The following is a 26,110-nucleotide window of genomic DNA, read 5'->3' as shown; positions in this document are numbered from 1 at the left end:
CATATGTCTTGCAGAAAGGGACCTTCACCTTTTTTCTTCCCCTTTGACTTGACCAACGGTCTTGGATTCTCTGGTGGCAGAGGTGGGAAGGTGCCCTCTCTTTTTCCTAATACAAAAGTGTTTTTGTGGGGTTTATGTCTATGCGATAATGTTTTAATTTAGAGCGGTTTTCACTTGACTGTCGTAAAACCAAAACCAAAGTAAATACACTAGCCAACCAAAGGACGTAGTAAGACCAAAACCAAAACCAAAACCAATCCCAATTCGACAGTCAAGTGAAAACCGCTCTAAAGATAAACCTGGGTTCACTTCAAACATACATAGTTATTTGTCAGCAATACTACATACTTATTCAACTTTCAGTAACTCACATGTTTAATTGCGTGGGTCACTTTGGGCACATTTCAAAGCAAAGGGGGACGGTTTATTCATATGCATTCTTTTAAGATTATTACATAAAACGTTGCCAAGGGCTTAACACTTGACACGACGAATCAAGTTGAAAACAATCTTTGAAATGCGTGTCCATGCAGATTTGGTGATAGAAAATAAAATGTCAGTTTTTACAAACAACGCAATACTGACTTCAATTCCAGTTACATTTACTTGAAACAATCCAAAACTTAGTTCCAGTAAAGGCCTTTTTCCTTATGTGCTGAAGCCCTCAAGGAAAAACCCAAAGTTGAAGTATGAATGGTTATGTGATTGGTTACCGGGGGAAAAACGCATCGTGTATATAGAAAAGGTCACTTGACCAGTTTAAAGTTGCGGCCACATCATCCCCTTGTGAAACACTTCTACACCGCTCAACAAGAAAAGCGAAAAAAACAATAACAAAAAACAAAAAAGCCAAACAAAATAAAACAATTACTATTAGAAAAAAAGTGATGGAGACAACTTCAAAGTGAAATACCAGGACTAGAAAGGTATATGGTTGCCGCAGCCAGAGATTTCTGACATTTCCATGACCTTTCCCTGACCAACTGAATTAACAATTTCACAAATTTTAGTCCTGATAATGGACTCCACCCTCCCCTCACAGCCATCCCCCTCACCCATTTATTTATGCTTTGGGTAAGTCACGTGCCATGTACATGAATTGATAGTTCCTAAACATAACATGCAAAAAGGATTGATTTTCTTCGAAACCCAACATCAGCAAATATTAATCATGTCCGTGAAATGTACAAAAGAATTTTAAATGTTATAAAACAATAAAAGTAGAGGAGAAATAATAAATATATTCTCTTAAAATCACTTTTGACTAACTTTTCCCTGATTTTCGATTAGATGTCCGGTGCAACAACCGCTGAGTGAGGCTGTCCCTCCTTAAAAATATATGTACGGTATATCAACAGCTGGGTCAGAAAAAAACTTTACTAGGTTAAAAATCGGTTAAAACACCAGTAAACCTGCGATCAGGTGACCCTGGTTCCATATTTGTTTGGGAGGCGAGGGCAAAAACGAAAAAAGAACGCCTGATCGTTGGTTGCTATCTTCTCAGGACGCATAGCCTGTTTCAGTTGACCAGATAAAGAGGCGGGCCTTTACGACCAGGCCAAATAGGTAGATGAACTGCTCGCCATGTCGGGGAAGCCTGATTCTTTCTCAAAAGATCCTTACAATCAAATCATTTTTGCCATTACAATTCTCAAATGTAATGCCTTGGCTTGCTCTCCTACTTTTTCCAAACTTCTTTAAGAGAAAACAAGGGCTCCTACCTTATAGCCAGCAAAGCGAGAGTTCAGTCCTTTTTTGCTCTCAACTCAATTGGCTAGCACTAAAACATTTACAATAGAGCTCGCGAAGTGTTATCTCTTACCCAGTTTTACCCAGTTTATAATGCAACCGTTTATGCTGCAACAGCATATGAAAGGCCCATTTATTTGAAGGAAATGTAATACTGTCACTTTTCAGAGATCCTTTTTAAATAGAACTACCAGAATCTGGAGCACATAAGCAAATGATCTTCAACTTTAATGCAACCTTCAGATCAGCCGATTCAAATCCATCATGTACAAGTACTACATGGATGCGTGCCTTACAACGTAACTACGACCCAGAGAACCCACGATCCTGGAAAACAATCTGTCGGTCATGTAACGTTTCACGTAACGTGTCTGTCCGTCTCCGTTGTTGTTTTTAATTGTCAAATGAAGTTTTACTGTTTCTTACATATCTTGTAAGCTCCGGGACCACTGTAATTGGCTCACCGCTGTTGTGGCACCCGTGCCTACTAAGCATTTATTTATTATTAATTGATCAGTAACAGGCGAAGCTAATAAAATAGAATAAAAAATATCAGGCGTTTTTTTTTTTAAAGAGCGGTCGAGAGACAGAGAGGGAGAGACATAGGTAGAGGGTATGATCTCAGGCTAGTACTGAACTTAGTGAATAAACAGTCTTTATTGTTTTCTTCAGTTGCCCAAAGCTGTACTTTATGAATTTTCATAAGAAAATACACCTATAAAAACCCAAACTATGAATAATACACCAACTCTAAGAACATTCTGGGGCACATTAAGAATACTATAAAATATTTAGGGGTATAAATATGGAAAGCATGAAGATTTGTTAGATTTATCAAGTTCAGAGTCCTTTAGGTCTCTCCACCGTTTTGCCAATTACAACCTTAAGGTCAATTTGTCATAACAAAGGAGATTCCCTTCAAGCTTTTCATGTTAAAACCCCTGCTCCTTTCTTCTGTGGGGTAAACTGCAAAGCATTTCATCAGGGTCCTCCCTCATTTGCAAACTGTAAAATTACAGTCGGGACAAGACGCTAAAATTAGCTAGCTTGAGACGGTATCATCGCTCTCTTCAAGGCCATCATTCCCCGAGTCCCTTCGAGTATTACCCTCCGTGTTTTCCCTACTGGTAGTTGTCCCTTCCCCACTAGTAACCTGACAGGATTCCTTTGATTCAGAATCCAGCCCTTGCCTTGGAACACTCGCTTTTTCTTCTTGCAACACAGAAATTTCCGCACTGTCCTGTTTGGTCCTTGACTCATCACTCCCAACCTCAAGAAAATCTGTTTGTTGCACAAGAAGTATATGGTCAGGGGACACATTGAGCTTTACCATGAGTTCTTCTAGTTTCCTGGCCTTTCTTAGTTCATTTTCTCTAATGATGGTGTAAAGGTGTTCCGTTAGCAAGTCTTTACGCTCCGTTTTTCTATGTAAATCCATCTTTGCCTCAACAAATTCATGTTCAGCCTTTTCATATCTTTTTCTACAAATAGAAATAATATTTTAATTAGGGATCACTCAAGTCAATTCTGATTCAACGCCACAAATATGTTTAGACTTAAAAACATGCAAGTGTAATATTAGTCTTTGTAGCACACAGATATCTGATCTTACTACGTACAAGCAGACCATTTTTTACATGAGACGTTTAAAATGTAAACTTTGTTTTTAAATCAATGTTTCTTTCTCTGTAGAAAGACTGAACTTTTTTTTCTCTCTGCGCTTGGCGCCTCGCTGTTGCGGCTTTGCTGCAAACTATCAGGAATTAGGAAAGAAAAAAAACCCTAGCACCCAGGGTATAGTTTTTATTCATAGCAGAAAGAAAATATTTTGGTGTAACCTGAGGACAGATTTTATAAAAAACATAATAGTTATATAAATTGAAGTCTTGAAGTATATACATTTCCATTCAATTCTACCCATAGCTCAAACTTTAATTTTTACTTTGTTTCAAACTTATCTTTTTTAAGCCAACTTGCCCAAAGGCAATTAAAAGGAGAATACGACAACATCATACATGTACACTACCCACTGAACCAAAATGCAAACTTTTTTCCACAGTGTTTTCAAAGGCATTTTGCCTATAGATATTACATTATTCACAGACACTGCTGATATATTTTTTTGTTACGTTTGTACAAGAAAACTAATCATCAATCATTTACACTACAGGAAAGGTAATGTAACATTTCATAATAATTTCATAAAAAGTACCTTGCCCCTGCATAAATATGTTGCAGTTACTTACTGTGCTTGAAGATATTCTCTACTACTTTCCTCTATTTTATCTCTCAGAATTGCCACATCAGCAGACAGAAGGCTGTCAAGATGACTCAGTTCTTTCTGAACCAGAGAAAGAGTTTGTGCTTCAGCCTGGGTTTTCTGATATCTGAAGCAAAAAGTAATAAATGAAGAGTCAAAGGGGATAAAGCACTAAGGCAAATATTACTGTGACAATAAATGGCGGTTTTGTGGCTAGCTTGGAAGTCCTGATCTTTGCTGTGGTTGGTCAAACCAGTAATAAACATTCTTGAAATATTTCAAGTGTTCACTGTTTTGTCATTTTGACTGTAACATGCAACTAAATACATTATCAGTGTGTAAAAGTTCTATTTAACCCTTTTACACGCAAAAGGGCTGAAATTTAAAATACAGCAGCATTTCACATTTCACTCTTGTCAAATGCTGAAAAGCATTAATATTACCATGTGAAAATACTGCCAAAGAGATTTTGTTTGAATGGTCACACCGTAGATTTCCTGCACAAACTCAAAAGTTAAGATCACCTTGCAAGACATCATCATTGATTATTACTGGGAATTAAGTGATCTGGAGGCAAGGGGATGCAACAGCTACTTAATGGGCCCTTTATACATTTTCTTTTCTTGACCTAGCACGACCTTGTGATATCAGTTATGTGTGAAGTAAGGAGGTACTCAAACAATTCAAACAACTATCCTTTAAAGCATCATCCTCCATTTCAATAAATCTTCAACAAAGTCTCCAAAACCCATATTCTCATTTTTGTGAATTCACCTTTTCTTTATTGTTTCCTGTAAAGCTGCCTTCTTTCTTTTGTTCTCTTGTTCTATTTGTTTTTGTTTCTCTTGCATCTTCTCCCAAGCAGACAGTTCAATGGCCTGTATTCTAAAAACCACAACAAACATGAAAAAATGAAAAAATATTAGACAGGGCTGAGAATGAAATGGACACTTTTGTAGGTCATAAGAGCTACAGCAGGTCGTGAAAATGTAACATCAACTTAGGGGAGGTTTTGTGTCCAGCAGTTTTAGTGAAAACAAGGGTTTGTGAGGGTTGCTTAGTCTGGCGGGCTCACAAAACCTCCTTTAGGTAGACCTTATTTTGTATTTGCCTAAGAGCTAATGCTGAAACTGCCTTGTTCTTGCTTGGGGTGGACGATTCACATCATTCATCCAATAACATTTTGCTGAACCAATGAGATCAGTTTATTGTGCAACAATGGAAAGGATTTTATTAGACTTAATACGGAACTTAAGCAAACACGACAACAGCAATGAGAATAGCAAAAAGCAATAGGTTTAGATATTAATCAAAAAATAACTCTGAAGGTGCATCATGCTTTTTTCTACATTTCTTTGCCATTGCTGCACAACCACGACGTGAAACTGCCTAACTTCATGTTTTGTTGAGCACATGGACAGAAGACAATGGATCTCTAATTCTTTTTTTAAAACTTAGATACATTTCTTGAAAATTCAACTTTGGAAGAATTTACCAACACTTGAAAATTAAACAACATGTAATATCAGCGATGAATAATTTGTGAAACAGTGTGACTTCACTTTTTAAGAAACATTTTCACCACCGACTGACTGTCGTTATCATTCTTGCTTAAGCTCCCTAATCACACAATACAAGAATCCAAAGGGATGGTGGATAACTCCTGGAAAATCTGGATATTAGGGTGTGCAGTATAATTATTATGCCCAGGCACCCTTAGCCTATTTCAGATCCAAATGTGAGAAGTCCCCTACCTCACTGCAGACCTGAAACACCCTTCCTAAGAGATAAATGATAAAAAAATTGCCCAATTCCAGACCCTGGTCCCAGCAGTGAGCACAAAACCTTACCCTATGTGAATCCTTAAAACGATTTAATCTGTATCCAACTTCCAGCCAAAATGGCTCAAAAACCACACCTTTCAGTATACATAACATTACAGCTTATACAAGGGAGAACCCCCACTCCTTCTTTCTGCTCATGGGGGATCAACAGAAAGCAACAGCTTTGGCAAAACAATTATGCTAGAAAGCACTAAGCACTACAGCAAGCTGGAGAATTCAAATTCTGAGTTAAGCGGTTTAAGTGAAACAACCATAATAAGCAATATACCGAAAAAAAAATAAGAAGAATATGCAAAGATTTTGAAGAACGATCTTGGAGGGTGTTATCTGCCTTGGTCTTTTTTTGCAGATAACATCCTCAAAATATTTTGGATGAACAAAAATGTTCTTGATGCAAGTAGTGTGCCTCTGACTCAGTTCAGGACATGTACAGGTTATCCATAACTGCCATAATATATATATTATTTCACACACTAGAAAAAAATGTCGAAAACTAGACAAGTCAAAATAAAATTGACACTGACGTTTCTAGGATACCGGATAGAGTCATCGTGGAATTCATGCAAATTTAATTTAAGCTTAAATGTTTAAATCACATTAAGCGCAGGAAAGGGAAAGAGTATAAAATAGAGCCTGATAAATTAAAACAAAACACCATTCGATGAACTTTTTTAGTATAATCTAAGGTTACACTGGCATTCCCTTAAACCTGCTTTAATTGAAGACTTACCTGTCACTCTCGTCGATTATTTCTGGGAGATCATTGATCGCATCTTTCTCGGCCACGTAGTCAACCTCTGTCCCTTTACTTTTCTGAAGGTTATCTGTTTTCTGCACGTCCTTTCTTTGTGGGTGAGCTTCTTCAGGTATTTGCTTTTTCTTATAAACACGTCGTTCGCATTCTGGCGAGGAATTTTCTCTCTCTTCATCTCTTGTTTCAATTTGCCTCGCCGCCTTTTCATTACTATCTGAGGCAGTTCTATTTCGTCCTAATGTGGAGCTTTTTTCCTCTGCATTTTCTTTCCTTCCATCAAGTGATGGTTTCACATCTGCTGAAGGCGTTCTTGACCGTATTTTCTCGCGAGGTCGCTGTCTTTTTGCAGAGTTTATCGTCGCTTTCTTTCGCCCTCCGCATGAGGTATCCCCTTCTGGTACATTCTGCTGCCTTAAGCGGGAGAGCTCCTCGTCCGTAAATCCAGCCCAAGAAGACATGAAGTAAAATATAAGATATCAGAACGTTTAACAAAGTTTTATGCCTTGAGCTTAAGGCAGGGCTCAATTACTGGACTTATATTTTCGTCGAAACCGGCTTCCAGTAATCTAACTGCCATTTTGAAAACAAATGTGCCTTGTTGTTGGCTGGTCCCAGGCCAGGTCACGCAGTGGAATTGGAAGCTTAGGGAGGGGTGTCTAGGCTGCATTCGAGCAACAGCAAAATGGCGGGGAAAAGTGTCCTTGAAGACGATCGCAAAGGAAAAGTGTTCCAGGGAACGTGTGGATGGTCTGATTCTTCCATAGTTAAGTGTGGAAGGTTCTACCCGGGTTCTGTGAAAACCTCAGAGGATCGCTTGTTGCATTACTCCCGGTTCTTTCCATGTGTCGAGTGCGACTCAAGTAACTATGCAATTCCTAGTCCAGCCGCGGTTGAAAAGTGGGTAAAGTGTGTTCCTGCAGGCTTCAAGTTTCACTTCAAGGCATTTGGCTTTTTTACAAGAAAAGTAAGAGTTTGTTTGTGGGCAAGATCCTTCTTAGGTCTGTGTCTAGGGCCGGCATATTGGGGGCTAGCTGTCTATGCCTTTTGTTTAGGGTATCCGGACGGGCCCTTAGTTTTACCCCAGGGGTAGGGACTCACATGTTTAACGGATGGGGATGCTTGTTATGGAATCCAACCCTAAAAAATGCACTTGTAAGGCAGACAGCCTTAATAACAGCTACAGTAATTTAATTGCGATAAAATTGCCTTTGAATGCTTCTTTATTCCCTGTTTCTTGACTTTCTTTTATTTAACTCTTCTGCCTCCCTATCCCTTAAAGCACAGCCCACAGAACAATGTAAGTGATATCAAAATCTGCAATTGGCACCCCTCAACAAGATATTTAGTATACCTAGACTGGGTATGCCAGACTTAAAGAGTACCCCCCTGTGGAGACCTAACAATTTTTTTTTTGCGATATCCTTACGTAACCTTTTGTGAAACCCTTAACTCTTAGAAAAATGTAAACTTTTCTCAAAACTGCCTTAAGCATCCAGTGTTACGCTATAGATTTCCTGAGAAAATGTGTCCAGAAAATTTTCCCTTTCTGACCCCTTCAGAAAATCTTGTCTTTGAGAAATTCTTTTTTTTTTCATATATAGACTATGAGTAGTCCCCCATTTGTCCTCAGGGATAGTAGAGTGAGCAAAACACAAGCATGCGTGAAAATCATCCCTCTTGAGGAAGGCAAAACACGGTAGGGAGAGAGATTTTTCCCTTTTACCACCACGTGTCGCCTTTTCTCCCGTGGGGTGATTTTCATGCGCATTCGCGGTTCGCTCGTTCTACTGTCCTTGAGGACAAATGGGGGACTACTCGTAGTCTATTTCATATGTCACTTCAGAAAATGCACAAGCAGTGATAAGGGTGTTTTAGCAGGGGGAGGGGTGTGGGGGTGGATATTAATGTTGGAGTGACCCTTCCTTATTTAATTTTTTTTTTAGAAATTTCAAACCAGCCAATGATTTTCATTCCTCAACCTCCATTGTTTGCTGGAACACAGCAGGTGTGACATGCTGAACAAAACTCAAGTGAAACTCAACCATCACCGTCCCCATAATTTGCAAAATTAACTAAAATAATTAATATTCAAAAGAACAACAGTATACAGCTACCTTCAAAGTCATCTTTTCACAAGTCCTTCTTCTCTAGCCGTGACGATAACAGGGCTTAAACTTAAATTCCTCAAACACCTTCAACTCTACCCTGATTTAAATCAAGGTGCATTGAACTGATTTGTCAATGACCAACTCTTCATATGCATTTGCATGGTATCAAATTCCTATCCCAATATAAAAAAGTGAAGATTTGTTGATAGTGAACATTCACTTAACTTTCCAACTAGTTTACAGACACTCCGGTAAAACTCCTTGCTATTAGAAACAAGTAATCTAAAATTAATGGGATAACAGGATTAAAAATCACAACTGGCAGAAGGCAGCCAGTTGGCTGCTTACAAGTTTGGCCAAGGAGTTGCACTCAGTACTTAACCAAGAAACACATCCATCTAGTGCTTGGAGCAGGACCATCGATCTGGGACCATTGGATTACACTGCCCCCTGTTTAAACACTGTTGTTCAATTTGCCCACCCCCTTCCCCTGGGGCAAATGATCAAATGTTGATGTTTCTTAATTTATTGAATACATTTTTTTCACTTGATCTGACGTCTCTGAATGAAAGAATTAGGCTTTGTGTAATCCACTGTTTTGAGCTGATAATTTAGAGAAATCCTTGAATCCAGTGATTTTTGCAGACATCCTAATATGCAAGACAGTGGGGGCTGGAAAAAGAAATTGAATTTCAGTTTTGGAGAAGTTGAGGATAGCTCTCTCATTTCCTTGCCCTGGGTTATTGCTTGCTTGTCTCAGATAATGATTTAATTACAAACAGGTTCACTTGCCTGGACCCTCACTTTAATATTGCACAATATGACTGGAGCTTTAAAAGTTACTCACCTAGCAAGAAAATCTACCTTTCCTTTAAAAGTTACTCACCTAGCAAGAAAATCTACTTATCCTTGATGACCAGGCTGAACTCTTTTTCATCCCTTTAATGTCAAGAAGCAAAAATAATTTGATTTTTTATGATTGATTTTCAGTCAATATCTCCTTCAGCCCTTCCACATGTGGTCAGAGATGAGCTTCCAGAGAGCATCACAAGGCAACAGTGCTCAATTTTATGGGAAGAATTGACACAGACACAAAAGCAGAAACTATGGGACAGATTTAACTCTGCACTCCTCCCTGCTCATCAGAGAAATAAACTGGGAGTAGTGGTCTTTCAGGTAATTACATTTACCCATAGCAACTATCGTTATTCATTCAAATTATTTTTTCATTTCTAATTGGTTCAAATCCAACGTGCTAATTGTTTTCAATAACTTGTTAGGTTGAGGTAATGAGGTAAGCATGTTTTTATGAAATATTTTGAGTGAGTAATAAATTTGATTCAGCTTTTGTATGATCTGAAGAATTATGCAGATCTCGGAGGGAGTTTTCTGCCTTGCCCTTTGGTTGCAGCAGATAACACCCTCCTTGATTTGTAAAATTCTTCAGAATATATGAAAGCTGAATTCAACAACTGCTAATACTCCTATATGTCAGTATAAAGAGATGCACATGCTCTTGGAGAAATCTAGACAAGGCTTGGCATTTTCAGTTGGAAACAAAGTTAAAAACCCCTTTAATTGGCCACCCAAAATGCAAAGATTTGGTGGAGTGCGACAAACGCAGACTGCAGACTGGCAAGTAAATGATCCAAATCTTTGTTGTGAAATGCTTTAGCAGATTCCCTATCCCTAAACTAGACTTTTAAATGACTTAATCTTTAGGGGTAGGCAACTGTTAAAGCATTCCACAACAATAGTTTCCTTGTTTACTTGCCAGTCTGCAAGTCTGCAGTCTGCATTTGTCACACACCAAAGATTTAATGATAGCTTACAGGAGTTTGTCACTCATGAAGACCACACCACAGGGAGACCACTTCAGACACAATGACATTTTGGGAGGCAATTTATTGCATGCAATATGTGTAAAAATTATCTATTTGAAAATCCATGTTGTTACTAGAAGTTCTTTGTATATATTCTGAGTAGCATAGTACATGTATAAAAAGAACATTAGAGATCAGACGATGCATCAGATATTTTGCTTAGGGAAGGTTCAAAACATCACCCTGGGGCTTTTGTGTAAAAATGAAAAGATTCACTGTAAAAGTTGTAAGGGTTATTTATCTCTGTGTAGTAACTGTCAAGTTTTTCTATGCGGCTCTATATTGTATTGACTTCCTTGTTTCCATTGTTTTGTATCACTCATAAGTGTTGAGGGTTCTTACAGTAAGAATTACAAAGAGGCTATTATGACTATAAAAACTTACAGTTTTTATACTACTACATGAAAAATTTCTACAATTTGATTGGCTTAGAGCAGTGGTATTTCAGCTTAATTTGAAATACCTACATGTGAAAATTACAACCCTTTTGCGGGTAGTAGTATAAACAAATAATAGTATGATTTGTATGTGATATTAGGCATAAATACCACTTGTGATATTTCAAAATTGTCTCAAATACGTAAAACAATTTTGAAATATCACTCGTGGTATTTATGCCAAATGTCACTACAAATCATGCTATTACAGGGCTCGACTTTCAGAAAAAAATCTTGGGGCCAGCTGGCCTCTAAGTTTTCATTTTTGGTCGCCAGGACAAGTATTCTAGTCGCCAAAAATTATCTTCAAGAAAAAAAAAGCATACAATATACTTAAGGTCTTTTTAACCTCAACAAAATTGTCAATAAGTTACCTTCTACAAAACAGGCTACATAACCCCTACAATGGCACTTGTTATAAAATTCATTTTTACGTATTTATGTATTGCGTTACCGTTAAACTAACAGATAGCTAACGGCTTTTCTAACGCTCTAACGGCTTGTCCCAATGCTCTAACGATTTGTTCTAACGGATTGTTCTTACGATCTAACGGTTGATTCGTAGCAGCTAACGTCTTTTTTAAGACTTCCGTCAAAATTAATCGGGCAAATCGATCGCAGTTCTCAACAGGTCCCTTGTTTGTCCGGGAATAAATTTTAGCGCATCGATTAACAATAATTCCTCTATGTCGAACATGTATCTAGATTGCGGACTCGATTGCAGATTAGTCTGATAAAAACTTACGAGAACAAACGTCTATCTCGGGATTCTTGTAAACTACTTTTTTATGCAAATTTATGTTGACATTTGAGCCCTTCGCGACAAAGCGTTGCGTGACGACCCAAGTGAGAGCTTTACTGCATTTTATTGACTTCTAATAAAGTATCGTTGAAGTCAGACTTCTTGAACAGACTTCTCGCCAAATCAACTTTTGCCCGAAAATATTGACGATCTGTTTCTTCTTTGTGGAGGAGACTTTCGATCACGTGCTAGGCAACGAGATGGATCATGTTTCACTGATGTTCATTTCTGAACATCAATGCAAATATGGAACGCAAAGCGAATATTTGCAGATTTGTTCTTTCATAGCCCAAATGAGTTTTTTTCTAATACAAAAAATTTGTTTAACTGCAAGTGTATTTCATTTCCTGAAGCTTGAATAACTGTTTGAGGAAATTTACCTTAAGAGATTTTGGACGCCGCCCGCAGGTATGTGAGTTCTTCGACCGATGCTGTACGATGCGAACGGACATTAAAACGGGCAAAAATCGTGCGAAAGGAGGCCTTAAAACATCGGTTATAAGCTCTTACAGAATAATTTTTCTAAAGCGATGGTGTTACAGACCCACTAAAAGACAGTCTCCATTGCCCGTTGGAACTTCTTCAACAGTGTATTTCAGTAGAAGATCGGCGGATACAACTAACGATCTAACGGATACTGATGAGTTGCTAGCCTAAAGACTGAATTGCCAAACGCCTCAAACGATTTTCATTGATCTGTCTAACGGATGACTTACGGATAGCTAACGGTCTAACGGAATATCGTTAGTGTACGTTTTCCCAAAGAAGGTCACAAATATCATGGGGGCCAGCCTGGCGACCAGGCGTGAAAAGTTAGTCGCCACTAAATAAAATCAAGTCGCATTGGCGACCCAAGGGGTCGCAACGTCGAGCCCTGTATTACCTATACGAATTTTATCAAATCTACAAAATACTATCATCTACAGAACTCCACCAACTGCATTTCAAACATTATAATTAAATACTTTTTTTCATTTACATACACAGTAGAAAAACTTCTCGTTTTCATTTGATAACTAAATTGAAAAAACAAAATCTTTGTAGTTTCACTTAGGCTATCAACCCACAGAAGAAAATAAGAGGCACATAGAAGAGTGTAGGAAATATCTTGATGTTCGTTACCTCATGGCTGTCGAGTTTCGATCCAGGGTTTGGTTTTCAACCGAACACTTATCTTCAACCTTGGATTGGCTGACAAAGCATAACCTGGGTAAGTTCGTTGAGTTTCATTTTGCAACAATTTGAAAAAAACTGATCTTTTTAACTTTCTCTATTGAAATACTCTGTTTTTTTTCATGCTGTACTTTCTATAAATGAATTTCAACAGAATTCTGTGTATTTTATCTTTTTCAATCCCATTAGTGACAAAACAAAAAAATAAAATAAAATTAATTTTACAAGACAAAAGTTCTGCCAAAGGACGTTATGAAAGTTAGAATTACAAACAGTCCATCCTTAACATTTTTTTCTAGGAGCGAATAGTCCGAATAGGGTTAGGACATTTTGTTCATAAGAACACTTTGCAACTGGCTATCACAACGACCTTGCGTTTTAAGTGTTCACTCCTCTACTTGTCTTCTGATACCTTGGGCACCGTCCACACGTATCCGGATATTTTTGGAAACGGATAATTTTTTCTCCGTTGTGGCCTTCCCTTCACACGTAAACGGAGTTTTCGGGGACCAAAAACGCAGGTTTTCAAAAACGGTTCCCAGAGTAGAGTTTTTTAGATAAAACCGGCTTATAGTGCTTATAATTATCATTTTCGTGTGGACGAACGAAAAGGGAATTTTTTGAACACGATGATGCCCTACATCATACAGCGCATGTTCTCTAAGGGACGGGCAAAAACGATTCGAATACGCTATGTGTGGATGCGTATTTTATGGAAAACGGAGAAACAAATTTCCGTTTTTTAGAAAGTCCGCGGATAAGTGTGGACGAGGCCTTACTAAATGTTCAGTAGATGCTGTTTTGTGTTTCATCAGTACCAGCGTGATTGATAGAGTTACTTATCAGAATACAAAAGCAACACTATTTAGAGTAAAACTACTTTTAACTTTACTCAGTTTTACATTCCTAAATCGAAGAGATATACCAATACTCTCTATATGTTTCCAACCTTTATTTAGGTTTGGTTGTCGCTGACGATCTGCAAAATGAGGTATGCTACTTTACTGGAATCCTCTCAGCTTGGCAATAGGTAGCTGACATTTCAGTTTTAGCAAACCAATCTTGTCTTATCATTTTCGATAATCAGATGTTTCTTTGCGTCTGCGTATTTGGATGCTTTTAAAAGACTGACCAACCGGTCGATGTGAAAATGAGATAGGCTATTTTGGAGGTTTTATCTGATCCTCTCCTAATTTGAGAAATTTTAAACTTGAATCTCACATTTGCCCTGAGTTTGCGATGAAACTGATTCCAAGTCTGTAATATCTATAACACATCCACAGCTGTACTTTGACAAGAACAGCGTTGGAGATCATCAGGGGAAGAAGGTAGGGTTGATTTTTGTATGGCAGAGCAATTAATTCAATGTCTTTAGTTATTTTTCAAAACTAGGCCCTGTTCAAACGTCGTCATGTACCGAATCTAATCCTGAGATCAACGTTAGAATCAATTGAGTCCGTCATATCTAACAGCCCACGTTCGATATATTAAATTCTAACATGGCTCCGCGGCTGGAATAATGTCCAGTTTTTAGTAGTAGGAACGTTACGAAACTACGACGGCGACTGCGACGGAGACGGCAACGGCAACAGCAACGTCAAAAAGCAATGGTTTTAGTTAGCAACACAACAACTCTGTACGTGCATCACACTTTTTTTGTACATTTCCTTGCCGTCCCTGCACGACTACGACGTGAAAAAATGAATTTTAAGTTGTTATGAGGAGGGGAACGGCAAGGCGATAAATTCTACCATCCCCGTCTAAACTCTGGTGCGGCCCCCTCTCTTCAGTTCCAACATAAATTCCCTTCTTTTAAGTAACTGGGCGACTCGGGATAATCGCGAAATGGTTTGAAAGGATGTGGAGTCTATTTTTCAGCAAGATTTTCATGGACGTCGCCGTTGTCGGATCGTAAGGTTTTTAGTTCCAAATCCGCAGCCTCTATAATGTGCGCACCTCCAAGGGAGTATTCTACGCAGTTACAATATAGAAATACGTGTACAGTCTGCATATGCGAAAAATTGTCAAGAGAAATTTCTGTTTCATTCCCTCCAGAACTTATTTTTTTTCAAGCGCGTTGGAGTTCGGTTTTATTATTTATTTCCTTACGAATAATGATCGCATCGTTTCAATCATGGGTTACACAAAAGCATTTTTTTTTTCAGGATTCAGTTTCGGGGGTGGTCCCAATCGTCATGGAACTTGGGTCATGTGACTTTGCCTATGTTCGCGTGCATCGAAGGACAGGAAAACATCGCGTACTGGACGAAGAAGAAATAAAAAGGTATGCGAGCGAAGGCTAAATTGTTGTTCCAATAGGGTCCTTTCGAAATTATTGGACGCGCGCTCCTGAGAACTAGGTACTTGCATGTAAACGAGGCTTAGAGGACAGCTGGGAAAATAAAAAAATAGAAATGCATTCACTGTCTTCACTGTAAGTTGAAATGCTCCAAGTTTTGCAAAAGTCATGGTGAATTTTTGTTCGGTAGCAAACTGCTCGAACAGTTCAAGGAATCGTCCGGATCTATCCTTTTTCTGTTTTCCTTCAGGGCATTTTAGAAGGCTATGGAAAAACTTCTGTAGACGTTGTGATCCCGAATTCCAAAATCAAAAAAACCCTCGGATTTGCAGCGCACACTTCGAGGCTTCATCCATCAAAAAGTCGCTTTGCGGAAGAAAAGAAGTTATTCCAGGTGAATTACCGAAATATTTTAATCCCTCGACCCACCAATGTCGTGTTTCTTCCCGTGAAAAGAGACTGGAGGACAGAAAGAGACGTGCTGTTGATGAAAAATGTCCTGAACCTCAAAAGAGAAGCCTTACCGAGGAAGACAAAGACATTTGTTTCTTAAGCGACGATGCAGCCCTTTTAGATCACAATTATTGCCACCTTCTTCCTAACGACAAAGGAACTCAAACGGACTTTCCTTACGAAGATCTAGAGGTTTTAACCAGTAAAATTGACGCTTTAAAACAAGAGAACGCCGAACTTAAATCAAAGTTATCAAACAAAAAACAATTGAAAAGAGAGCTCTTTGTGGATGATGTTTTGAAAGATGACGAGTCTGTCAAATTTTTTACGGGTATACCTAGCCTTGCTTGCTTTATGATGATATTTAATTTGCTCAAGCCGTTTGCAGAAAAACTTAAGTATTGGGACAAAAACAAAGAAAAAAAAGTAAGCTATCAAAAAGATTCAAGTAAAAAAAAGCCTGGAAAGCAAAGATTATTGACCATTATGGAGGAATTTATCTTAACTTTGGTGAGACTCAGACTTGGGCTTTTAAGCAGACATCTTACAGATATCTTTGGAGTATCAGAAGGATCAGTTAGCAAAGTTTTCACAACGTGGATTTGCTTTTTATCTACAGTTTTTCGTGACATTCTTCTTAAATGGCCTTGTAAGGAAGAAATTAAGAAAAAGTTGCCAAGTTCTTTTAACAAATTTCCAAGCACTCGAATAATAATAGATTGCACAGAGATATTTTTGCAAAAGCCAACATCCCCTAGTGCCCAGAGAGCTACATGGAGTAACTATAAAGAGCACAATACCATGAAAGCACTGGTGGGAATCACTCCAACAGGTTACTTCTCCTTTGTTTCTAAACTATGGACTGGAAATGTCAGTGACAGATACATCACAGAAAGAAGTGGTCTACTGGACAAACTTGAAGAGGGGGATTCTGTTATGGCCGACAAGGGGTTCAACATCAGAGATCTGCTTACAAGAAAGAAAGTTGCACTTAATATCCCACCACTTTGCAAAGGTACCTTTCCAATAAAGGGAGCTAATGGGGTAGGGGTGGAAGAGGGTATGCTAAGATAAAAGAGAAGGTCTCCCTGGACAAAGTAAAAAAAAAAAAACCAAAAAAAAAACCAGATATAACAGCATCCATTACTTGTTGCTTGTAAAAAGGATCTTTCTAACTAAACAGAAGAAGTTTCTTAGGAATATTTTTTATATTATAGGGTTAAGTTGAACTGCTCAAAGATAAAGGTAGTCTCTACTAACTTCCAAACATGTCTACATAGCAGGGGTGGATCCAGAAAATTCAGAAAGAGCTGGTGTGAGGCAGTGGTTTGCCACTTCCACCCATCCAATAATTTAGTACAGGTTTTGTTTGGAAAAAAGGTTTCCAAAAAAGCAAGTACTTTACTATCAGTACCTTTTGAATTGGCATTTACTTCATTCAAAATCCTTTTTTCTCCTCTTACACAGGAAAGCAACTTTCAAAAAAGGCAGTAAAATCTACCCGTACCATTGCAAGTGTTCGGATCCACGTTGAACGTGCTATTGGACGTCTTAAGGACTTTAGAATTCTACAAGGGAACTTCCTTCTTCAAATGCTACCCACTGCAGACAATATTCTAAGTGTTTGTGCTGCTCTGTGTAATTTGCTACCACCACTGGCCAAATGACTGACGCATTTGTCCAGAGAGCAGAAAAGCAGACCTACTTAGTGTATGTAAATGGTAAATGAAACATGTATTAAACGTATCCAGAGACAGATCAATAAAATTATGTGGTATCTAATCCAGCACAGACAAAAAACACTATTAATTTTAAGCACCTTCACTTTTACAATCAGCATCTAACGGCAGTCACTCTATAATGACTTAAGTATGTCATGGTGGAATAGTTCCTGAACTATATACTCCACGAAGAAGTTTCTCAGCTTTTGGAGCATTTCATTCCACAAATCACTATCAAACTTAACGTTTACAATCAATATTCCTTTGAGGGTATATATAACTAGATCACAGCGATGAATCCCTGTTATCCCCATCAGTCCCTGGATTTGGTAGTTCCATTTGGTTTCTTTTTTAATTTCATACTTGCCATCCATAAGCATGAGGTTCTCCTCAGCTGCAACATGTGGAGGGAGATTTCTTTTTGCATACATGCTTTTAACTTCAATTAACTTCTTTTGGCAGCAAGCACAAATCCTTATACCATCAGGACTGGCTCCTAAGAAGGGCCATAATGTGTTTACAATGAGTCCACTTTTTTCTATTGACAACTTTTCATGATTTTTGTTCTGTTTTTTTATGTAAAGACTAAGTGCTCGCTTTTCTTTTTCATGCCCCCATGTCAACTGTCGTGGCATGGCATCTTCAGCAATTGGACAGTAATTCATGAGATGTTTAATAGTGTTTCTTCTGTCTGTGCTCTCTCTAAGGTGGCACACAGTGTAAAATGAGGAAGCTGTAATTCTTCCTGCCCTTTGATCAAACCAAAATTGAGACTGGGATTGATAGACAGTTTTCTTGTTGATCATTTCTGCTTGCTCTTCATTAAATGGAATAGACTCGAGGAATTCAACTGCAAGTTCTTTAGAAACTGTAGGCATCACTTTCTCAGTATTAACAGAAACAAACACTTTGGCGTAATCATTCATTGAATATACATGTACACTTTGAACACTTTCTTCTTTACAGACATTAACATCACTGCTGATGAAAGCTCTGACTTCTTCCTCTGTATGCCTGGGTCCTTTAGTTGAAGATAAAAAAGGCAGAGCTGAAGAGCTAGGACATGTTTCCAGCAACCCAGCTTTAAAATCTTGTTCCAGTTCAGTCACATTATAGGGAATACAAATTGGATTAAAATCTCTTGGGTGAATTGGGTCTTTCAATGTCACACCGTAACTACCACTCGTTTGAAGGTCCTGAATGGGCAAACTTCCCTCATTTCTCTTTCCTCTCTTTTTCCACATGCACTGTCCTGATGTACATGATGGGAGATCATTGAATCTCACATTTGCTTCTAGATCAAACAATGCTGCAGCTATGTGCCGGCAACCTCCATCTGCCCTGTTTAAAGGAGGACCAATATGACAAATATGTATCTCACATTGTTCACACTGATAGACTGTAAAGTAGCCAATAAGTTCAGTTACTAGGCTCACAGATTCTGACTTTGAACCACTGTTTTAATACTTAGTGCTGAAGTCATAAGTGATCCAGAAGGTTTGAGACTTAAAATAATGCATCCATTGATTTAGATCTTCAATTCAGGAGGCATCTACTTTTTACTCATGTTACAACTGCTACAAGGAAAATATAAACCTTCGAATCTGAATAAAACAAAACCTGTCACAGAGAAAAACAACCGAAAAGACCAAACGTTTTGATTCTCAAACGTATGTTTATGGAATATCAAGCACATAGACAGGCTTCAGAAATCAAAAGAAGAAAATACATACCCTCCTTTGCATAAGCAGTAGGCTGAATTGACACTTCCATCCTTCTTTAAAATGAAAAACCCTCTGTATGTTGCTGAACCATCATCAGTCTTGGATTTTTCAGTTGGCTTTACAGCAAACTTAAAATAACTGTAATTACTATTGGGTTGAGGTGGATGATACCAAAGTTCTTCCACATGTCCATCAAAAAATAATTTGTACCCCAATAAAGATTTGTAACTTTTTAGGCTTTCGCTGTTGTATACGGGATCTTTACCCACCAGGTAATTAAAAAGATCGGGGAATCTAAAGTCCGGTACGTCAGTAAAGTTTTTGGTCCATTGGGAAAAAACACGGTTTTCGTTATCCAACGGATTTGCGAGATCTCTCTCATCGGTTTTCAGTTGCTCTTTCATAGAAACTCTTGGATCGACTGGTGCTTCCTCTTCAGCAATTTTTGGGACTTTCATCTCCTCACTTTTCTCACAAAGTTCTACCAGTTCAACCTTACGTTTTCCTGAGCTTTGAATGCCCCTTTGTTTTAAGTATTCTTTTAACCAAGGAACCGGTTTACAGTGAAAACTGCCTGCAGCAGAGTCAGCCATCTTGTGTCCTCTAAGCCTCGCTTACATGCGACTACCTAGTTCTCAGGAGTGCGCGGTCAAAAATATCGAAAGGACCCTATTCTTTCTACCTGCTTGAAATTCAACTATATTTTTCTGTCAGTTGCGGAATTTGAATTACTTGGGTTCGATTTCCGCCGCCTGCCGGGAGGAGCGCGGGCTCATTTCCCGAACATTCGAACCGATATGATTTGCTGGTATTACTGGTTTGCACATGACGTCAAGGCGGCCATGTTGGTGGTTAGGAACAAAGCATTTCTCTTCTCTGGAACTAAACTCCATTTTCATGTAAATTATTCGAGAAAATCTATTCACCATTTTCACATAAACCATAATGCACCTTGCTTACCTCCTAAAATTTTGCATAACCATGAATTGTTTCCAATTTCTCCTGGGCATTACATTCGTCCCGAGAGAAATCAAAGACAATGATTGTGCAAAATTTTGCTGGGTAAACAAGGTAAATTATGGTCTATGTGAAAATTTTGAATTGTATTGACCACCAACATGGCCGCCTTGTCACGTGGTTACAAACCAAGAATAAAAATCCTCTCGCTCTTTCCGATTACAAAGATTATATTTACAATTATCCAATGCAATGTTAGAAATTTCTCCACTTATAACCGAACCCTTCAGCTAAATGCGACTAACTCTAATACGACCACATCACCTCAGGTTTAAATACGACAATCCGGTAAATGTGTTAATGTTAGTGCAAGTACCTTGTTTTCACAATCGGGTTAATAACGCGACTACCGCCAACTAACTTCAAGTGGCTAATTACAACAACCATTTTAAACCCGAAAAATGATAACCCATTCGTTGCCGTACCTAAAGCCAAATGCACTTTTTTTGGTCTCTTTTTACCAGCTGGGGAGAACGTTTGCGTTCGCCCGAATTACAGGGCAAAATACGAGGACCGATATATTTCATGTGGGGTACAGACCATGAAGATCAGGTGTGTTTCTTTGCATTTTCTATTCTTTTTTCCCGGCACCTTCTATTAAATGTACCTTAAATATATACATCTCCACTACAGCTCAAAAATTACAAGCTGCATGGACATCATCATAGTTCATCTTACCCCCAGGCCTCTCATGAAATAAAAAAAGTTGCATACACAGTTAATGAAAAAATGGAAATAAAAAGTACGATTAGGATACTACATGATCTAAGTATAAATATATATGTATAAGTGAGAAGCAATACCAATTTATAAATGCTATAATAGCAATAATTATTACAATGAGCAGAAAGGGCAATTTAGATTACAGTTTCTTAAAAGATGTGAGATCTTTAACTTTAATGACTTCTGCCGTAAATTGTTAAACAATAGTACCTAAATGAAATAGGGGTTACAAGCTTAGACCAGAGCTCTTAGCTAAACAAACTTTTGTAGCTGTTTCCATTTTTACCGTAACGGTTCAAAGCTTAAACGAATTGAAATATTTCTCGAATCCATCTCTGAAGAATCTATAACAGTTCCCCTTGCGAACACGGTTTCCGCAGTGAGGTCACAAACTTGACGATTTGCTGGACAAAAAAATGAAACTACTGTCGTCGAATTGTACATTGATTTTACGAAGCAGCCCGTCGTTTCCTCTATAAGTCACTTACACCGAGGTAGATCCATAGAGTGCAAACAATGAGACCAAATTTCCGTGATTTTGGTCATTGGAGAGTTAAAAACCGTGATGGTGTTACGAAATTTTTAGAGGTCATTCCGCTGTACTAAAGCTATAACATAAGAAGCGAGTAATCGTTTACAGAAAGACTAAACTTGTTCAATCGTTTACCTTTTTTACTAGCCTATCATCAATTCCAAGAATCTGACAAAAGAACTGGGTCCGTCGTTGGCTTACAACTGGAAGGAGAAAATCTCCAACTCAGGAATGCTGAAGTTTTGTTCAAAAGCGGCACAAGAGTCTCAAACAGAAAAAACTGCTTTGAAAAAAGAAGGTTCTGATTCTGAAAAGGCTTCAGCGCCCGGTAAAGAGAAGGAAAGTTTGTTTCCCAAACCTGACGGTTTAGAGCAAGGAGATAACGATCCACCATTAGGAGAAAGGAGCTCTTCGTCGACAGTAAACAAAACAGCTTTCTCAAGTTCAGCCAGAAAACGAACCTCAAGTTCTGGCTTCATTTCACCCAGGAAAAAACAAGCGTCTGCTTCTACGAAAGCTAAAATTTCCACTCCCAATAACCAGAGAATCATTTCAGATTTTTTCAAAAAGTAGCGTTAGATGGTACAAATATCGGAAAAAAAAATTTGTTACTTTTCTCAAAGAAATTCATATGGTCTTTTTTTAAACAAAAGTGCAAACAGGTGAGTTTTTTGCCAGGGTTTAAAATTACCACGGTGAGAATAGAACAGAAAAACCGTGAGAACAGACTTTTGACGAGCAAAAAAAAACTGGTTTTTGCTCGTGGTTTCACAGCTTGTTTCTTTTTCCTTTGCGTGTCTACCAAACAACAACTCCCGCGTCAAATTCTCTCATATTCAATTGTTTTACGTGGAACGTAACATAAGGGGCAATTTTCCTTGTCCTCTTTAAACAAAAAACCTTGCCTATGAATTTACACAGTTGACATTTCTTTTTCCTTCTTCGTTTTTTAAATTTACTTTATTCAACTTACAAATTACTAATCTCGCGCCCAGATCTCTTATTGACAAAGTTAACGAGAGATCTTGGTTACAGATTAACAAATAACAAGTTACACAAACACTATAGTAATGAACAAAATAAACATTACAACTACGATTAACACAGAGAAAAAAAGAGAAAATTACATGAGACCATTTTGGTTTTCATAACTGTATTACTATATAACAGAGAGAAAACATACATGGCAGCGCGAATGAAATAAAATATCTAATAGTTTTGTAAGAAATCCCAAAGCGAATGATATTAAATATTTTGTAAGAAATCCCACTTTTTTTCAAGATAAATATAGTTGACATTTCAGTGAGTGGCATGGCCTAAACAAAGGAAACGGTTTTAAGGAACTAGCAACAGTTGTGTTAGCTTTACCTTTGTAGTCAGTAAAATTATTCTTAGTCTAACAGCGTGTTACTTTTATAGATTTCAGACCCCTTTAACTCGAATTCTTTTTCGTTTACTACTTGAGCTTCAGACTTGAGATTAGGCCTTTCCTGATTGTGCTCGTAAAATGCTGGAAAGTTGCTCACTGGAATGCCAAAAAGTTGCTAAAAAATTGCCAAAAATCCAAAATGTTGCTACCTAAATTTGTTGATATTTTTGCATAAACGTTAATTAAAAGCTTTATTTTTCGTTCTTCACAATAATTACCAACATCGGCCAAGAAAAAAAATGAAAATAATGAAAATAAAAAAATAAAACAATTTAAAAAAAATTGAAGTTTTCTACGAAATCGTTGACTTTTTCGTGCTTGATATGTACCCTAAACCTATATTTTGCTCAAAACTTGCTCAGAGAGGCAAAATTTTCTCGAGGTTGCTAGAACACAAAAAGTTGCTCCAACACCAAAAGTTGCCGAGCACAATTGGGACAGGCCTTAGTGATGGCGGATCGGTGTGGTGGTGTAGTGGTAAGGGTTAGCTGTAGAGAAATTAGGATACAAGGGTTTCGGCTTCGGCGCGAGGTCCCGGTTTGACCCTGGGTTGCTATTTTCTTTTTTTTGTTAATAGAAACGCTCTTAATGGCAGGTCAAAAAATTTCTAAGTGTCTTAAAAGTGGCAGCGACCGTTTACGAAACGGACAAATGCCCGTCGTCGTGATTGCTTAAGCTCCCAATATCCTGGAAACAAAAACTTATCGCCAAGTTATGTTTCTCGACGCAGAGCTTTCAATGGATTTTTGTTACACGAAAAAGAAGAAGGTTTTTGAAAACGCATTAACGTTGGTTGGGGTTGTTTCAACCTCGTTCCCAGGGTCCACTCTCTCTCTCTCGCTCGAGGAGTAGAAAAGGAGCTTGGGGACGAGGTTGGAGTTGTTCGCAATGCAGGCTGAATCTGCAATTTGTTCTATGGCTGCACTAATTAATATCCTTTCAGCTGAATACCCTGGTAATAAAATATATTATCCAATCTCATATCTTTTTTCGAAACAGGGAATTTAACCTTGGGTACTATTTCTAAAATAGTTTTTGAGTAAACTTTTTAGAGTTCCAGGGAATGCATAGCCGAACATTTCAAAGTCACTTCTGAAAGCTTCTCCAAGCTTGAATATAATTTCCTTTGGAACTTCTGAGTAATACTCCAAAAAATCACTAGAAACCTGTGACGTGCGTACAACTGGGAATTTAACACGGCCATTAAAACCTGTTTTGATCAGCAAATAATTGGCGTCCTCTTGAAGCGTCTCAAAATGGCCAATAAAGTCGAAGTCAAAAGCGCAAGGAAAGCAAAGTTTTTGTGCTTGCTTCCAGTGACCATCGTGAATCGTCGGGTTTCTATCAGATAAGAGATAGGTAAGAAACTCGGTGAATGTAACGTTATTCGTCTCTGTTGCAACCTTCTCCTCGTCCTTTGGCCTCAAAGCTTTCACTATCAGTTTACGAAATCGATTGGTGTAACGTCTGTTTCTTCCCATGAATTTATCTTTGTAGCCAGATAAAAGTCGGTGAAACGGCTCGCGAACAAACAAAAACTTGAAATGTGTATTTTGCCGCTTAGATAACTCCGTTGCGTTGAATTCTTTATCACTTAAACGTCTCCAAAACTTAGGAGAATGAACTGAACCTTCCGTAAGTTTTAATCTGCTGTCGTTCCTCAAACGCAGTAGCGTCATCCTCATGGGTGTGGTTCCCACCTTAGGAACGGCACAGTAAATAAATTTATTGTCGTCGTCGATGAGAAATTGCTTGAGTTCTCGTTTTTTATCCCAGGGTAACTTTTGATCATTATGTTTTAGGCAATAGTTTTTCAGTTGTTGTTTTCTCATTTCTTGTCTTTCAGCAGCTTTAGTCAGCAAAAGATCCTGCGCTGATGTGACCGTCACTGTCTGTAAAAACAAAATAGTATGTCAAAACTATAATACAAAGAGTAAATGCCTTTCCGTAAAAGCAAGCTCATTAACCCTACTATAATGCGAGGAGTTTACCTTTCCGTACATGCAAAACCATTAACCCTACTATGGAAGATACTCAGTTATGCAATAGTAATGTTAGTACAGTACAGGCGTCCTAAACATGATTGTCCCACTTAATTTTCAATCTGGCTGCCTTGTATAAGTTTGTTATAAGATCACCTGTTTAAATTTTACGTCAGTATTCACCCTGAACCAGTCTCATTTAAGGATTATACAACAAAGAGCGGATTTTGCCCAATCAGGACGAAAGTTGTAAGAAAATTTTGTAAAAATTCGTAGTGTTTTGTGACTGGTTTTCCTGTTAGGTACCTATCTACTAAGAACATTCTCTCCCTGAGATAACTCCTCATTCTATCGTAATTTGCTGTTATTATTTTCACTAGTAACTTGATCTTGTGCAGTTAATTCTCCTTATAGGTGGTGAAGACATGTTGACGCCTTCATCGGCTGTTAAAGTTTTACGGGCCAAAACACAGTGCAGAAAACCAGTTAATTTGAGTGGCAGCTCTGATTTCGATGCCTATGCGCGATACCTAATGAATAATCGAGGCTATCTCCCGCCAAACAACTGGGAAGAAGCACTGAAACTATACTTTGACCTTTCGCAGCTTGCAATGTAATCTAGGAGAAAGTAAGAAAAGGAGGCATTCCGACTGACCATAACTAGAATGTTCACGACAATCCTTTCGAACTGGCATAAATCATCATGAATAACGCCAGGGAAGAATTGCTTGCTTAATACATTTTATTACTAAAGTAAGATATCAATGAAGAATAGAGTATTAGAGTAATCAAGTTTATTGACAATTTGGCACTTAAGTTAGATAAATGATTTTTGAATGAACATTATGTATAAAATAGCCTCTGTGGTTGCTTCACTACGCAATACACATACTTTTCCTTAAATCGAGCAAAATACAGCCTTCTTGATTGTATCCTTCATCACACTGTTACAGTAACTTTAGATCAATAGTCCACCTAGTGGTCCCTTTGTTGAAAACCCACGTTCGTAGTTTAACGTTTCCTAAAGTTTACCAAAACCATGGGAGCCCTCTTTTAAAGCTCGAACAGTAAGTCCTCAAATTCATCAAAGGAGTGAATGCCTCTTGGTAATTGCAACTGTAGGCCGCAAGTGGAAGCCGTAGGAAAACAACGTGACCTGGGTTCTATATCAAAAAAATCGATGTCAATATTTTTGGGAAATCCCAAAACGGGAATGTTGT

At 38.1% G+C, this 26,110-nt stretch overlaps 4 protein-coding genes across 5 annotated transcripts; 2 read left to right on the top strand and 2 right to left on the bottom strand.

Annotated features, from left to right (window-relative positions):
• Window positions 1-1,420: 1,420 nt before the first annotated feature.
• LOC140936991 (uncharacterized) lies at window positions 1,421-7,193 on the bottom strand. Its single transcript, XM_073386506.1, has 4 exons — window positions 6,584-7,193; window positions 4,784-4,894; window positions 3,996-4,136; window positions 1,421-3,230 (listed from the first exon to the last, which is right to left on the bottom strand). Exons 1-4 carry the CDS (start codon window positions 7,063-7,065, stop codon window positions 2,792-2,794), a joined length of 1,173 nt encoding a protein of 390 aa, XP_073242607.1. The 5' UTR covers window positions 7,066-7,193; the 3' UTR covers window positions 1,421-2,791.
• A 71-nt stretch (window positions 7,194-7,264) lies between these two features.
• LOC140937763 (UPF0759 protein YunF-like) lies at window positions 7,265-25,822 on the top strand. 2 transcript variants are annotated; one of them, XR_012165516.1, is made up of 9 exons: window positions 7,265-7,571; window positions 9,706-9,891; window positions 12,882-13,047; window positions 13,970-14,001; window positions 14,294-14,338; window positions 15,176-15,294; window positions 20,689-20,776; window positions 24,755-24,816; window positions 25,305-25,822. XR_012165516.1 is itself a non-coding variant. In XM_073387329.1 (8 exons), the coding sequence occupies exons 1-8, from the start codon at window positions 7,290-7,292 to the stop codon at window positions 22,050-22,052; spliced, it is 1,344 nt and encodes a 447-aa protein (XP_073243430.1). In that variant the 5' UTR covers window positions 7,265-7,289; the 3' UTR covers window positions 22,053-22,462. The 2 variants fall into 2 exon arrangements, 1 of the variants encoding a protein (XP_073243430.1); XM_073387329.1 differs by lacking the exons at window positions 24,755-24,816; window positions 25,305-25,822 and adding an exon at window positions 21,627-22,462.
• On the top strand, window positions 15,330-17,799 carry LOC140938774 (uncharacterized). Its single transcript, XM_073388303.1, has 2 exons — window positions 15,330-16,777; window positions 17,230-17,799. Exons 1-2 carry the CDS (start codon window positions 15,478-15,480, stop codon window positions 17,427-17,429), a joined length of 1,500 nt encoding a protein of 499 aa, XP_073244404.1. The 5' UTR covers window positions 15,330-15,477; the 3' UTR covers window positions 17,430-17,799.
• On the bottom strand, window positions 23,426-24,799 carry LOC140937764 (carbohydrate sulfotransferase 9-like). Its single transcript, XM_073387330.1, has one exon. The coding sequence runs from the start codon at window positions 24,738-24,740 to the stop codon at window positions 23,913-23,915; it is 828 nt and encodes a 275-aa protein (XP_073243431.1). The 5' UTR covers window positions 24,741-24,799; the 3' UTR covers window positions 23,426-23,912.
• Window positions 25,823-26,110: the final 288 nt, after the last annotated feature.

The sequence above is a fragment of the Porites lutea genome, chromosome 5 (genome assembly GCF_958299795.1).
Source record: "Porites lutea chromosome 5, jaPorLute2.1, whole genome shotgun sequence".
NCBI classification, from domain to species: Eukaryota; Metazoa; Cnidaria; class Anthozoa; order Scleractinia; family Poritidae; genus Porites; species Porites lutea.
The sequence above is the reverse complement of the archived record's forward strand: the minus strand, read 5'-3'. Positions and strand labels throughout refer to the sequence as shown.